Source organism: Orycteropus afer, unplaced genomic scaffold (genome assembly GCF_000298275.1).
Source record: "Orycteropus afer afer isolate SDZICR_OR568_19922 unplaced genomic scaffold, OryAfe1.0 scaffold00036, whole genome shotgun sequence".
In the NCBI taxonomy this organism is placed as follows: domain Eukaryota; kingdom Metazoa; phylum Chordata; class Mammalia; order Tubulidentata; family Orycteropodidae; genus Orycteropus; species Orycteropus afer.
This window is the reverse complement of record NW_006921623.1, coordinates 13250980-13266423: the sequence shown is the minus strand read 5'-3', so window position 1 is coordinate 13266423 and position 15444 is coordinate 13250980. Positions and strand designations below refer to the sequence as shown.

At 44.4% G+C, this 15444-nt stretch overlaps 1 protein-coding gene across 1 annotated transcript; it reads left to right on the top strand.

The window, feature by feature from the left end:
* The first annotated feature begins 2703 nt into the window (after positions 1-2703).
* Positions 2704-12786, top strand: COLCA2 (colorectal cancer associated 2). Its single transcript, XM_042780357.1, has 5 exons — positions 2704-2710; positions 4523-4617; positions 9367-9421; positions 10778-11007; positions 12415-12786. The coding sequence occupies exons 1-5, from the start codon at positions 2704-2706 to the stop codon at positions 12784-12786; spliced, it is 759 nt and encodes a 252-aa protein (XP_042636291.1).
* The last annotated feature ends 2658 nt before the right edge of the window (positions 12787-15444 follow it).

The following is a 15444-nucleotide window of genomic DNA, read 5'->3' as shown; positions in this document are numbered from 1 at the left end:
TGCCTGACATACAGCAAGCACTCCATAAGAGATAGTTTTTAAAAGCCTCCTATAAGGCATAACCAATCCTATGGATGTCTGAGGGTCTCAGGGTAGACCTAGTTGCTCCATCCTCATCACATGAGATCTATAGACTTGCACGATGCATTTAGAAAGAATTCCCCCTGCTTACCCCCATAAACATGGAGTTTGGCTCTTCAGTGTGTATAGAGGATCTGAAATTACAGAAACAGCAGAGATCCAAACTCCTAAATGTTGGGGCTTTTTTTTTTTTTTCTCAAAATAGGGCATAGGCCTGGGGAGGCCCAGTTGTCTAAAATTGTTGGCCAGCAACAGCATCGAGCAAGTGGCTGTCCATTTCAGAGACGGGTCACATGGACTGCTGCCACAGCTCAGGCAGAGGCTCCTAGAGGAAGGGACAAAGAGTTCTTTGCTGTTCCCACAGAAGCCATGATTTCCCAAGGAGCTCTCACCCAGCACTGCCTGTTTTCACAGAGTTCCCAAGTCAGCACCAACTGCAATGATGTTGCTGAGGGAATGTAACGGCCTCCTGCCACCCCTGTCCATTACCATGGAAAGAGGAGGTTAGGAAGATGAAGCCTGAAAGAATGAGACAACACCCCAGAACAGGGGAAAACAGAGACAGTGCAGGAGGCCAGGAAGAAAAACAGGACAGAGACCAGAAATGGAGGGAAGCAATGACAGGAAGACAGAAAGAATTTGAAAAGAAATTAAGACAAAGGGAGAAAATTAAAAAGGATAATGAGAATGATTTAAAAAAAAAAAAAAAAGAAGAAAAGCTAAAAATAAGAGAATAGGAGGGTGGAAGAGAAAAGAAGCAAGGGAAGAATCTATGGGGACAAAAGGGCATCCCTAATTGCAAGCTGAGGCTCAGGTAGAGCCTGGGTGGGGATGCTCAGATGCTACTTTGCTCACTGTTGATTCAGAAGGGGCAATGGCAGGCAAGGAAGAGAGGAATACGGTCTCTCTCCACTCCTGGCATCCTTCCCTCTCCTCAAGACCTATCTCCTCAGGCCTGTCTCCCATCAGGGAAACCTAGGAGGAGGGTTCAGGAGACTTTCAAAGGCTGACAGACTGCAGCTGGCCTGGGTCCTACACACCCCATCCTGCCCTTCACTGCCAGGTGCTCCCCCAGATTTCCCAGCCCTGACCCTCTCTCCCAAAGACAAGGCTTCAGAAGCTGAGCAGTCCCTACCCAGCAGACTATCCTGTCTCATCACTCTCAGAGAACCCCTTTCCCCCACCTCGATATGCTCCTCCATGCACCAGACACCATCAAGGGCATTCAGGGATTTTTCTGAGACTAACTACATTTTTGTACTTTCAAAGAACTCAGGGAACAAAGAGCGGAGCCCCATACTTATTACCTAGCCTAGAATCATGGGACTATCTGGGCTTATTTGCTCAGGGAACCCCACCCTGTTTCTTCTCAGTCTTCTGTCTTCTAGTACTCCCCCTTCCCTCAGGGGCTAAGAAAGGATTTGGTCTGGCTCTCACTCCCTCTCTGGACCACGCCTGTCTCATCAAACTTCTAAACCACACGGAAGTAGCACAGCAAGTAGTTGGAGATGACCCAGCACAGTCCGCAAGGAATTTGTGAAGGGTCAGACCTGGACTAAGGGATCAGCATGACCTCAAAGACGCCCTGCTTCTCACCCTACAGTGAGAAGCCTTGAACACAAATTCATGACCTTTCAGCTAAAATGAGCAAGCCCCAAGCTTGTCACCATCTCTCAACATTTGCTGTAGGCAATGATGGCTTTAAGGGGAAAACGAGGAGGAAGAAAGGACAGAAACTTGACAGTGAAGAACTACCACCTCAAAAATCTCCGAGTGCCAGGCCTAGGGCATCTCCAGCTCCACAGGGAGGAGCAAAGGGTCTTAATGAGCAAACAATCTGTGCTGAAACCCCAGTGTTTGGGGCCCAGGCAGACAGTGGAATGAAAAGGGGAGGGAAGCCTGCACGTGGCCAGGTGGGGCCAGAAGGAGACCAGCTGCAGAGCGAAGGCCTCCATTGGGCCTCAGGCCTACAACCTGGGCCCAGAATCACCCCTAGACATGCCACACCCCCTGGCTGCCATGTTCATTCCTCAAAACCTGAGGTTTTCCCTTAAAATGGAGATTGTAGATGTAGTAATCAGTCGAGCCATCCAGCCTGGCTCAGGTGGTCATGGAGAGCAGCCTCAGTCACTCTGGGTTCCTAGAGCTGCCTTTGAGGGAGAAATACAGAGCATCTTTGAGAGCACCTGCTCTGTCTGTGAGAAGGTGCACAAAATGCTCAAAATACAGTAAAAGCAAGGGACAGGCCCCAAAGGGATCTCACTCCCTGTTTCTCTGGACTCCCTGTGGGGTGCCTGTGTGCAAGATTTCTGCAGAAGATAGTCCATTTTGTTAAGCCTTTGAATATTCAAATTGAAAGTATCGCGCAATCATTGATTGTCAAATCATGGGTTTCTAGAGGTTTTAAATACTTGGCATGAGGGGGAAAAAACTCAAACCTATACCCGAAGGTATAAAACATTAATTCTGTTTGTCTCCTGCTCCTGGGGCTCGGGTGCTGCTGGATGCTTTGTGAAACTTTAAAAATGTTGCATCTCTGCTTCCCTCCCTGCACAGGAGCCCTCCTAGGCGCTGAATCTCTGCAGCTGCAGCATCCAGCCACCGACCCAACGGCTGACCACGATGTCGGGTAACTGGACTGTTTCTCTTGCTGTAGGGTCACACGGGCCGGGGGGAATTTCGATCCGGGTGATTTTCCACAGCTTTCCCTGCATAGAACAGAGGCATAAAGTCAGGGCACACAGGTTAGGGCCGGGGATTCGGAGAGGGCCACGCTGTGGCCGCTCCCATTCGGCGTAGGCTACCGAGGACAGAGGCCCAGAGGCTGTGTTGGCCGCTCCGGACGTCGACCGTTCGCGTACCCCTGTCCCCCGTCTGCCCTCCCACTTTTCCCCATTTGTGTGTCTGGGACTTCCCGGCGCGGATTCTGCGCGCCCAGAAGCGGCGGCGGGGGGAGCTAGAGGCTCACAGTGAGCCCAGGACGCGAGCAGGGCGCGCCGGCCTCATAGAGCTGAGCTAACGCGGGCCTTGAGCTGAGCTAATGAGACCCCGAGGAGTACCCTCTGCCAGCGGAGCCCACATCCTGGCGAGGCAGTTAGGGGGGGTGACTGGACCGCCAAGAGGGCGCGACGCCCCGGCCCTGCGAGTTGGCGCGGGACTCCCTGGGTCTGGGCGAGGAATAACGCAACCTTGTTTCCTGGGGAAGACCCCCCAGATTCCGGGAATTGGCCTGGGGGCTCCCTGCTGTCCAGCTGCGGTTCCCACAGTGACCAGGCGAGGCGCTGCCAGTCTGGGCACTGTTGCCTGGGGGCCAGGCTGAAGGCGCGGCTGGCCAAGGCGCAGGACCCAGCCCCCTTCCCGCGCGATTCCGCCGAGCGCTGACTCCAGGGTCTAGGTCAAGCCTGGAATCCCACTGGGGTCCTGCGAGCAGCCCCTAAAGCTCTCGCGGCCCGGCTTGGCCAAGCCACTCGGTCGGACCTACTCACTGCGGCTCAGCGGGACCGCGGCTTGCCCGCTCCCGGCGCACCGGGGCTCCCTTCCCGCGGACCCCTTCGGCGCGCCCTCGGCTGCTCACGCAAGCCCGGCAGTCCTCGCCGGCCTGGTCACGTCTGGCCCAGCTAGCCCGAATGGCAGCCTCTTACGAGGGCGGACTCCCATAGGAGTGCGCGATCCTCGGTAGCCTCGGGACCGCGTTCTTGAGAGCTCGCGCTGAACGGACTCGACCCCGAGGCTCCGTGCGCTAGGGCGGCGCGCAGCGGAGGACTGCCTGCCTGAGAGGGAGGAGGGGGAAGAGACTAGTAGAAGGGGAGAGCCGGAGCGGGGGAAGAAGGAGGGAGGAGGAAAAGATGGAGTCGAGAAAGGCAAATGAAAAAGATATACAGAGGGAATTCCCTGTGCCTGGCCCCTTTACTGAGGTCAGTTTGGCAAGTCCATCACAGAACAGTGGCGAGAGTTCGCCAACTACCTGCCTGCCTCTTGCCCCAGGGCTGGCTTTCACACCAAGAGCACATAGAGGTCGGAGCCTAAGCAGAGGCCACGCCTGGCCTGGTGGAGAAGGAAGGGACTCAGCGCTTCCACACCAGTGGGAACATTACAGTGGGGTGGGCTAGGTCAGCCTCTATAGATCAGCGAGAGCTCCCACACTCCAGCTGCGGGCCCCTCCCCAGGCCAGTGTCTGGACCCAAAACCCCAAGTTCTCCCAACTTAGTTAGCTAAGGTGGTGAGCTCCCCTGGTTAGTGTCCACATTTCTGAGCAGGAAAACCTGTGTGCTGTTGGTTTAGGGATTGGGTGGGCCAGAGCTGGAAGGTTCCACAGATTTCCATGGGTTCTGTTTCCATCAGGGCTCTGAGACCTGATCAGCCTCTGTTTATCTTTTCAAGTTTGAGAGATGGCCAGGACTCACCAAACTCTACCTGCCTGACTCAATTGCCTTCCCCCCAGAAAAACCAAAGGTGTATCAAGGTGTCCGGGTGAAGATCACGGTGAAGGAGTTGCTGCAGCAGAGAAGGGCACACCAGGCAGCCTCAAGGGGAACCGTAAGCATAAACCCTTCACTTACTTCCCAGCCCATTAGGCCTCACTCAGCCCTGTGTCTGGGAAGGTGTATAGGCCAACCTAGACCCCACAGACCATTCCCAAACCTTGCCTTTCTCCACTGTTCTTATAACGTCTGTGCCCAGCTTCATCCCAGTTCACCACAGGAAGCCACAGAGAGCAGTTGCCCCCATGGTGTAGGGCTCAAAATTTTAGGGAGCCCATCCCTCATCAGAGTTGAATAGAAAGGGCATGTTTGTCCTCTGCAGGGAGAGGAGCAGCCAGAAGGTAAGCAGGTGGTTATTCTATAAGGAAAACAGTACATGTGCCCTCACATACCCATGGAAAAGCTCTCCCAGAAATCTCACTTCATTTTATGCAGTCTCTCAAGGATAACCTTTTTTGAGCATCTTCCCCTCCCTCATTCTTCTGGAACTTAGCTTCTGAGGTCATTTATCTATCAATCACCAATTACTGAAAGTTCTGAACAGAAAGGAACCACATCTCTGCTAGGAAGTCAACTTGGAATATAGAACAACTTCCTGACGATGTAATGAGGCCTTAAATAGTTCTAGGTTATCATAAGATTGATCTGAGAAGTCATAAGGGTACTCTGACACTTTATAGATCTTCTTAAAGCAGATAAGTATTGCCAAGGGCATGACAACAGAAGAACCGCATAAACTAGGTGGGGCTGCACCCCCACCCCCACCCCGAGAGTAGTTCTTTGCCAAAAGCCCTTGGTGAAACAATTCCTTGTGTGTTGGTGTGGGTGTCCAAAAGCTGGAGTCCGTATTGCCTGTGTGAGAATTGGGCCTGTCTGAAGCATATTGGCATCTGTCCCACAATGGGTCCTGTGCCAACACACAACTCTGTGCAGTGCACAACTTCCATTTCTTCATGAAATGAGTACCTGTGGGGGGAGGCAAATGATGTAGTGGCTGTGGACACAAGTTCTAGAACTAGATAGACTGGGTTCAGATCTCAGCTCCTCCATGGTGTGTGTCCTTGAGCAAATTACTCAATCTTCCTTATCTTGGTTTCTCATCTCAAAATTAGAAATAATAAGGGTTATTGTATGTTAAAGGAGTTCTGTTGCAATAGTGGTAAAGCATTCAGCTGCTGACCAAAACATTGGTAGTTCAAACCCACCAGCCTCTTTGCAGGAGAAAGATGAGACAGTCTGCTCCCATAAATATTTCCAGCTTTGGAAACCCTATAGGGCAGTTCTACTTTGTCCTGTAGGGTCGCTATGAGTTGGAATCGACTCTATGGCAATGGGTTTGGTTTTGGTTGTACTGCATGTTAAATAAGCACTTAGAAGAGTGCTTTCCACATAGTGAGTGCTCAATAATTATTATTTGTGAAAAGTAACTAAAATCAAATCCCAAACCAGCCATTCCTTGGAAGGAAGATTGGGCAATCTACTTCTGTAGGGATACCACCTCAGAACCGAAGGAGGGGTTGCTATGACTTGGAAATGACTCCATGGCAGTGAGTGAGTTTTGAGTTGAGGGATTAAAAGCCAGCTATCAGGCAATGTTCCTCAACACCCTTTGCTAGCAGTTTAGAGTTCAGGTGTGAGCTCTCTGGGATGTGGCACACACAGCACTTTTTTTTTTTTTTTTGCCTTTACTGGAGAAGTTAGCACCACCTTGTGCAGAAGGAGCTCTGGTGGTATAGTGCCTAAGGCATTTGAGAACTAACCAGCGGATTGGCGGTTCAAAACCACCAGCTACTCTACAGAAGGAAGACTGGGTAATCTCCTTCTGTAAAGATTTACCAACTCAGTGACAGTGTGTTTGGTTTTGTGCGAAATTTCAGCTAACACAGTAAAACTTCCTTACATTTGTAGAAGGCTTTATAGTGGTTCCTCCTTTAAAGCACTTTTGCACATACACTATTTCATTGAATTCTTATACAACCTGGTGAGGTAAGTAGACCAGAGATCCGTATACCCCTATTATAGCCGAAGTTTAAAGTCCTGAAGTTACTAATGGCAGAGCTGAAAGTAGGACTAAAATCTTCTTATTCTTAGTGCAAAAAAAACCTTTTCACCTATTGGCTTCCTAAACAATTCGTCTTTCTGCAGGTTCAGGTGTGCTGAGCAGGAGTCTGGTAGCCACATTCCCTTCAGTTCAGAGATAATTATAAAATTAATAAAACCAGGTACAAGAGAACTGGGAAGTGCTTCTGGAGAGAAAAAAAAAAAAAAAGTTCATGATGTTCATAACAAAATGCAATCTCTTATTAAGGAGTTTGGATATACATTGTAGATTACAAGTTCAGACATACTTGAAGTGGTCCCATTTGGCCATGACAGTTTTATTGCTATGATGTCTTTAGCCATCATCCTCCCCATTAGCCAGTTTCAGGAGCTATAGCAAAGTAGAACACTTCTCCTGTGTATCTGACTTGTATTTGACAAGTTTCTGATCCCTCAAGCAGATTGACTTATTTTTTTCTGAATTTCTCCTTGAGAAATAATAAAGCAATATGCCTGAAGCACTGCCTTGCAGGAACATGCAGAGAGGAGCTGGCTGCACTTTGCTTTCCAGAAGATTGTGTCGGCCTGTGCCCTCCCAGGCATACAGAGGGAACACAGATGATTTAAATACAAGAGTCAAATGTAAAATCCTTCACTAAGAGCCATCAGAAGGAACTGAGATTCTAGGAAAGCTGTGAGGATATATTAAACAGGCAAGGACAGCAGATGTTGTTGTTGTTATTTGCCATACGACTCATGGGGAGCCCATGTGTGCAGCATAGAACGTTCCATTGCGTCTTCAAGGCTGCAGCCTTTCAGAAGCAGATCACCAGGCCTGTCTTCCTAGGCACCTCTGGGTGGGTTCAAACTGCCAACTTTTGGGCTAGTGGTTGAGCGCTTAACCATTTGTGCCACCCAGGGACTCTTAGGATAGGAGCTATTAGAAGATAAATCATGCGTGCTCCTTGGTGCAGAACTTCCTGGCTCAACAGAGATTATCTCCAATTCGTTCCTTGTTGAAGGATGCCTATAGGAAACTTAAGCCAAGAAGGGAGTTAATTTTATCAAATATTACTCAGCAGGAAGAAGTTTATCTTAATTTGTTATAAAGTAGAGTAGTGTCCACAATTTGAAATTTTAAAAAGGCAGTCATGAATGGGAGTTGTAGACCGAGACAAATACCAGGCATTCAACAGTGCCAGGAGAAACATGTACATGCCAGACTTGTAAATTTGATTACAGAACCCTATTTCAGCCAGATCAATTTGCAGACACACATGCCAGAAAAGACACACGGGTATGTGCATGCGCACACACATACACACACACAAACATACTTCTTTTGCCTTTACAGTGAAGGGAAACTTGAGTTAAGTACTTATCAAAAGATGGAATTTACCTTTATGTTTTTGTTTTCGTACCTTGATTTTTTTCAACAGCTTTGATGTGTTTTTATAAATTGTAGATGGTGGATTTTTGTGCTGTTTGAAATCTTAAAGAGGTGCCTTCCTTTGTATTCTTGGAGCAAAGTAGAAAGTGAACCCATGACTAGAAAGATAATATCAAGTAGGATATTGTAAACATACCTCAGGGAGATAACATGGGGAGGCCAGACAAACGCGCCAATCCGGGGGAGGAATGGGGTTAATGAGAGCTCTGCAGTGAAGCAGATATTTTAAAACCCACTCCTTCAAAGTCCTTTAGCTCTAGCTAAAGCAGCCAAATATTTGCATAAAGAGCCAGTAACTGATTCCAGCTTCCTGGTTCATGACATTACAGCATGGATTGTTTTCAAAATTACCACCACCTCCTGTTTCAGCAGCAGCTGATCATGCAGCTCTCCAAGTGGCTCGGTGCAAGGGAGTGAGTGTACCCTGTAACCCAAGAGAGAGGTGTGGTGGTGAGCTTGGCTTCCTGGTACAGAATCACAGAGCAATGCGGGTCTCTTTAAACTTTAAAGCCACCACCTGAAAGAAACGTACTAAAAAAAAACCCTAAATTACTTTGTTAATACAATTATCAATTCAACTGTAAAATGCAGCCTGCATTACTTTACATAGACAAAAGGAGCAGTTGTATATACTTCAAGTATTTAGAGACAGTAGTAAAAGAGCAACTTTTTTATCAAAAATGGTGAAAAACATACCAGATGTTGAAATATTCCCCAGACACTTAGTAGGATATAGATATGTTCCTGCTCATGGATTACAACTTAAAGAAAATATTTTCTATTTTAATATTTTATACATAATAACAGCATTAGACTCTATTTAGCTATTCAGAAAGAACAAAGTTAGGAATTGCTCCCTTTGGGAAAAACAAATTCCTGATGTTAAGCGGCCAGAAGGTATATGAAGATTTTGGAAGAAAATGATTGGCTAAGTCATGGACAGTTGGTATTCAATAATTGAAAGTCTTCATTAATTTTAAATAAAATAATTTAATAGAAAAGCTTTTTGTTCAGCTTGCTCAAACTGTTAGAGTTCAGTAACATTAAAAATTGTTTACATTCCTTTCTATCAAAATTAATAACCTTTAAAATTTAAGTTGGAGAGTCTGAATAGGGGAACAGAAAGCCCCAACATTAAATGAGTTTAAATAAAATATGTCATTGATTGTATGTTGAGAGGCAACTCTTTTAGAAGAAAGAGTATGGCTTTACCTTATAGCAGAAGGAAGCATAGTTCACGTCAAGAAGTCTTAACTTTGCCGTGACAGAATTTTTATTTCACTCTGCATGATAATCCTGTGCTTCCTTTGGCAGCTGTCTGGAAGCAGCAGTGTCCACCTTGCAGACCCAGTCGCACCAGCTTCTGCAGGTCAGTTCAGCCAGCATCGCAGTTCCCTCAAAAGCTATTTCAAAGTCCACCTCGAGAGCCTTTCGGTGCTTGATTCAGGGGTTAAGATAGGCACCACCATTTAATAGGAATCCAACCAATCAGAAGGTGAAAAAGGCACAGTGACTCCAGATGCAAGCCCAGTGAGGAAACATGCACATTTTTGTCCTCCTTTCAGAACTATTCTGTCCAAAGAGTTTGTTCTTCACATCCATTCCAGTTCCTTATCACCAAATAACTAGGCTAAAGAATTGTTCTCAGAAACGTGTTATCTTTTTCAGTGTATTAGATGGAACAAAGAACATCCTGAAGCAGGAGAATAATGCCTTTGCTGTTGTTCATTTAGTTTCTAGCCGACAGGGGCTTCCCTCCCCTTCTTCTCTCTTTTCCCAGAAAGCACTTTAAACAAGTATAAGTTTTCTTAGCCTGATACAAATAACTATTACATAAGCACTTCTACCTGTGCCACTCAACAGGCTGATAGTTGAAGAAGATCATGTATTTAGGTAAGAAACCTGTGCTTATGGTAGCACCCTATGAGTATGTCACTTCAACTTTACCTTAAAGGAGCCTTCAGACTCAGAAAACTCTAGTGTTTTGTGGTCCCTGTGATGCACATACTCTAAACTTAACCTTTCTTGAACATTTAAGGGTAATAATCACAAGTTGGACCTATTTATAATAAAATTGAGAAGGTGTAATGTTTGCAGAATTATTCTTTTTTTGGTGCTCAACAAATTATTTTAATTGTATTATCATGTTCAGGAAGAAAATATTATATTGTTTTATGTAATGTAAGGCAGCTAGTACTAATTTGTACTCCATGTTCTTGATTTCCATTGCTTAAATTTGCACTGCCATTCTTATCACTTTTTGAAACCTGCTCCTCAAAATTTAAGTTACTGAGTAAGCGTGAAAATTTTAGGAGCACAGTAATCATAAATCAAGAGAATTATTTCCTGCAGTATCAGATGTTTTCTATAAGTTACTTCAGAGAGGTGTACTTGAACTGCACATAGGGGCTAGATGTTGATGCTAAGAAAGTTGACTCTTGAGCCATTATTTGACACGTGGACACGGGTTGGATCATCATTCTTTTATTTTTCTCCCAGCCACATTTACAGCCAATTTCCTCACTTCTAAGTAAGTTTATTTCTCTAGGACTCAAATTAACAAAAACAACTAAAAACTCCAAATTACCTGCCAGCTACCTTTCTGGAACTGTTAAGCCACCTTTTCCCTGGATGTAGTAAATATGAAGAATTTAAAATAAAATTCCATGAGAATCTGTAAGTACAATTTTTAAACTAAAGTCTCTCTTTCTCATTTCTCCTCTAGGACTGTATTTTGAGCCTGAACCAATTCCTTCCACACCCGGTTATTTCCAACCCCAAGAATTTTCCAGTTGTGTTTCTTGTGAGGAGAACCCAAGCCGTGTTGACCAGATGTTCGATTCCTACCTGCAGACAGAGACACACACAGACCCTTCGTTCAGTTCCATGCAAAACATGTCACACTGTTTCCCAGACAGCTTCCAGGCTGCTCCTTTCTGCTTTAATCAGAGCCTGGTAATTTATCTCAGGTTTTTACTAAACTCAATTGTTGGTTACTGTGGGTTCATAATGCTTTGTGAGAGGGTTAGCATCAATGCTGGAGGAAATCAACAGAGGAAACGTGTAGAGAAGCATTGAAAAATCAATGGAAGTAGAAATGGCCACACCTGACAGGACTCAAACCTTTACATACACATGTAATTAGGATTTCCCAAGGAAGTTGATGTGTGGCAATAAAAAAGAGTTTTCCTAGCAATATCCATTTAATGTTTTTTGAACTGTGAAGTTAAAACACTTACTAACTGGAAATCACTGATTCACACATTGACACCTAGGAAACACAACATAGATTGATTAATGGATTTTTGAAATCTTGAAAATGGTATTAAGGTTGTGTCTACACAGTACCAAACTGTCATTCTGGTAGAAGAGTTTGGTTTGGTGTTGTCACTGAATTGGCTCTACTGTTTGGTTCTTTTGATCTGCCTTACACAAAAGGACTCTTTTGGTCTGGAGGTGGTTAGTAAAAATGATGCTCAGTTGCTTGAAAGAGTTTGGATTCACGTTCATGCTTGATGCACCTCAAATGTTTGAAAATGTGTTGTCCTTCAAAATAGAGTAAAGTTTCCAATAATAGATACTGCTTGTTTTGAATACTTTTTAGAAACTCACCAAATAACTCTTAACCCTTAAAAAAAAATAAGTTTTTTTTTAGAAATGGAAGTACTTTTTCATTTTGATTTGTCAGAAATCTGTGTAGATATCAGAACAAATTTTAGAAGAGATCAAAAATTAACTCCACAGAGAATGCATACCACCCATCGTGTGGAAGATAAGAGGGCCCCAACCCCACATTCCCTTCCAGCCTCCAGTTTGGCTTTCTCAGTAACAATTGCAGACCTGCTTAAGAGACAGCAGAAGACACCTTTTTCCTCAGAGCACTTCAGTGGTGATTAGAACAGTTTTACGTCTTGGAGTATCTCCGACACAGGGTCATTAAGGATCCCACTTCTACCTTCCCGTGGTCTCCTTGTACTCCACAGTCAGGGTGTGGAGAAACATCTATTGTGCCACCTGCAGCTTATATTATGCCCCACAGCAGGATTTGATGTGCAGGTGACTTGAAGCACAATGGGAATTTGTGGCTTAAGAACAAAGCATCCTCTAAAGTATGGTTATAACAAAGGAAGCCAGTGAAGCAAGGCAATTTATTGTTGAGAAAGAAATAGGTAAATATAGATATGCTGTCTTGAAATCATGTAGTCAGTGACTAAAATTACTTCTGCTGACTTGTGTTGGGTTTTATTTTTTTCCTTTCTTTTTGTCTGATTGTCTTTCTCTTGAGTTAATAAATCCTCACACAGTTCTTTTGATCCTGTCTAACTTAACAAGTTCTTTGTCCCTTGGTTTTTATTTCTCTAGACCCCAGGATCGCCTTCAGATTCCTCCACTCTGTCTGGCTCCTTAGACTGCAGTTACTCACCAGCCCAGCTACCTTCCTATGTGCCAGAGAATTACAATTCTCCCCCTTCTTTGGAGGCCAGAAACTGTGGGTATCCCTCAGAAGACTACTCCTGCCATCACTTGCCCTCGCACACCCAGTACAACTGCTTCTCCTCAGCCCCTGCCCCGGTCTGTTACTGCACGTCCTGTGAGGCAGAGCACTTGGACATCATCCGGGCATCAGAGTATTTTTCCTATCCCAGCACAGACTATATGGACTTTCCTTCCTCCACTGCAGCAGCCAATGATTTCTATAAAAGGGAAACAAACTGTGACATCTGCTATGGTTAATAGAGATGACAGTCATTTGGAACATGGCAGACATTTTTGCATTATTTTTCTACCACATCTAGATGACCCCTCGAAATATGCAACCCATTATCAAAATATCACAAGCACAGCTGACATGCCACCATTTTCAATGTTCTGATGATAACTTAGGCATTAATATGAAGTCCTCAAACCAAGTCAGAGTGCCACTCCTACTTTGTTCACTTACAGTTAAAATTTTTATAGGGAACTTTCAGTTGTTGTACTTTGCTCTATAATGAACAAATTATCAATTTTTTTTACTAATAAATAATTTTGTATTATTAAATGTTGTTTATTTTTTAGTTTCTAGTGTTAGTTCTCAAGTGGTTTGAATAGCATCAATTAATTCTGGAAATCATGAATTACTATTTGTTGGCTTAATTTTACTTAATCATGAGCTTGAAATTATTTTCATGTGATGAGATACCTTGGCTCCCATTGAACAGAGGGTAGACACAGCCATGATGGCAGAAAAGTGGAGATCCACCTAAGCCCAAATGAGGGTGTATATCTTGTGTGTACACCCTTCCTGTGTGCTAAGGGTTTCCTCATACATTACCTCATTTAATCATCACAATAACGTTAGTAACAAAATTAGGAGTCTAAGGCTCAGAGAATTTAAGTACCCTCCCCATACCACCCAGCCAAGAAGCACCAGAGCTCTGCTCATTACTAACTCTCCAGTGGCGAAATGTTTGGGCTGCCGTTTGTGAAAGATTGTTTGATGAACCACTAGACCACAAGGTCTTCATGCACACAAATGTGTGTCACCATCCTAACTAAGATCTCCCCAGGAAGGCAGACTGCCTGCAACAAACTAAGATGCCAAGTGCAAGGGCTTCTAGAGCCCCACACTTTGGAAACCTAAGGGAAGAAGTTAACCGCCACTTCAGTGTACCTCTTCCTGCCAGGAGACGGATATGCTTTCAAAATGACACCATCTGATTTTCCTCTCCCGAGGGCCTCAACTTGGGCAAACAGGACAAGTCACAGCCTGCCTCCTCAACAGTCACGCCAGGGAATCAGAACAATTGCTGCCTTTCTGAAATGCCAATAAAACTAAACATTTTTAACAGCTTCAAACTAAATTGAAACTGGCCTCTTGTCAACAAATGTCTATTCACAAGGACCAAAATCCATACATAACCTCCACTCCACCCCAGCAGCTGTCCCCAAAAGACAAAGAGCAGAGAACCCAAAGATGTCTAGAGGTTGGCACCAAAATATCCTTTTCCTAGATGCCAATCTTTTATCTTTTACCTCTACCCTTGGCCTTTAGTAGTCTTGTCTTTGTTATTACGAGATATGCATCAGTTATCTGGCAGATCTAACAGACACTGTTTTCCTATCTCCTTGTTTCCAGTCCTTTCTTCATTTCCCTTTTATTTCTTGCCTGAATCTGATATGAAAAACAATTCATAAAGGATTGGTGAGATGAGGGTAAATGTACTACTATGTACTATGTACCACATTGTATAACTGCACTTTAAAGTCATCACAGAAATGTGGGCTAACAGATCACCTGGCACATTGTTAAGTGAGTAGATCCTCCCCACCCAGTCTCTTAGCAGCTCCAGCTCACATAGAGAGCCCAACAGCAGCAGGTAGAACATCAGCAAGCAGCACTGGGACAAAGTAGAGTGTCTTTCAGTATATACCTGAGAAACTAGCGTGAGAAAGCATGATTCAGTAAGTCGGCGGTAGGTTCCAGGCATTTGCAAGTTTTAAATGCACCCACGTTGATTTGGATATAGAAGGCATTTCATCTACACTTGAAAAATGCCAACATATTCAAGTCTAAATCATTCCCTTAAAAGATATAACCAGTTAATCACTCGTGGCAACCTCCTGTGTATAAGAGTAGACCTGTGCTCCATAGTGTTTTCAATGGCTGATTTTTTGGAATTAGATTGCCAGGGCTTTCTTGCAAGGCACCTCTGGGTGGACTCAGATTGGCACCTTTCAGTTTGCAGCCCAATCTGTTAAATATTTATACTGAGCAAGGACTCTTTGAAGCATCAAGCAACACAATACTAATAGATTACATGGACTAAGTTCTTTCTATGGACCAGTGCTATGGGCACTGTCTCATTTACTTCTCACAACAACTGCATAAGATAAATATTGTCCTCATTTTTATAGATGATGAAACTGAGGCTTCAGATTGTCTGACACTATGATCTGCCCTTCCATCACCCCAATATACTTTCCAAGCATTATTCCTAGAGGAACAACCTATTTGGAATTTGTTCCTTTTCCTAAAGTATCACATATATATTTCTAACCAGTTCTTTATACCACAGGGGCATTTAATAAAATTATAAATGGAAGTTTGAGTGAGTGAATAATTTTTTATGCAGAACCAATAAAGGGATAAGTGAAACTAAGTATAAATGAGATGCTTACCCTGTGCAAGGATGACAATATGCCTTCAAAATGCAAAGTCAAAAGTTAAAGGGGAGAGTAAGATAGAGGACTAGGCAGACAAGTGACACAGACCCTCTTCAACAAAGAAAAGAAAAACCAATTAACAGAGATACAGAACATAATCCTGGAGCCCTGAGCTTTGAAAGGAAGTAAACAGAAGTGGATTAGGCACCAGCTAGTGGAAAAACCTGAATGAAAACAGTGAATACA

Coding starts and splice junctions, on each gene's coding strand:
- COLCA2 (XM_042780357.1), top strand. Junction 9,422..10,777: donor AGTCGCACCAGCTTCTGCAG/GTCAGTTCAGCC, acceptor TTTCTCCTCTAG/GACTGTATTTTGAGCCTGAA. Junction 11,008..12,414: donor TCTGCTTTAATCAGAGCCTG/GTAATTTATCTC, acceptor TTATTTCTCTAG/ACCCCAGGATCGCCTTCAGA.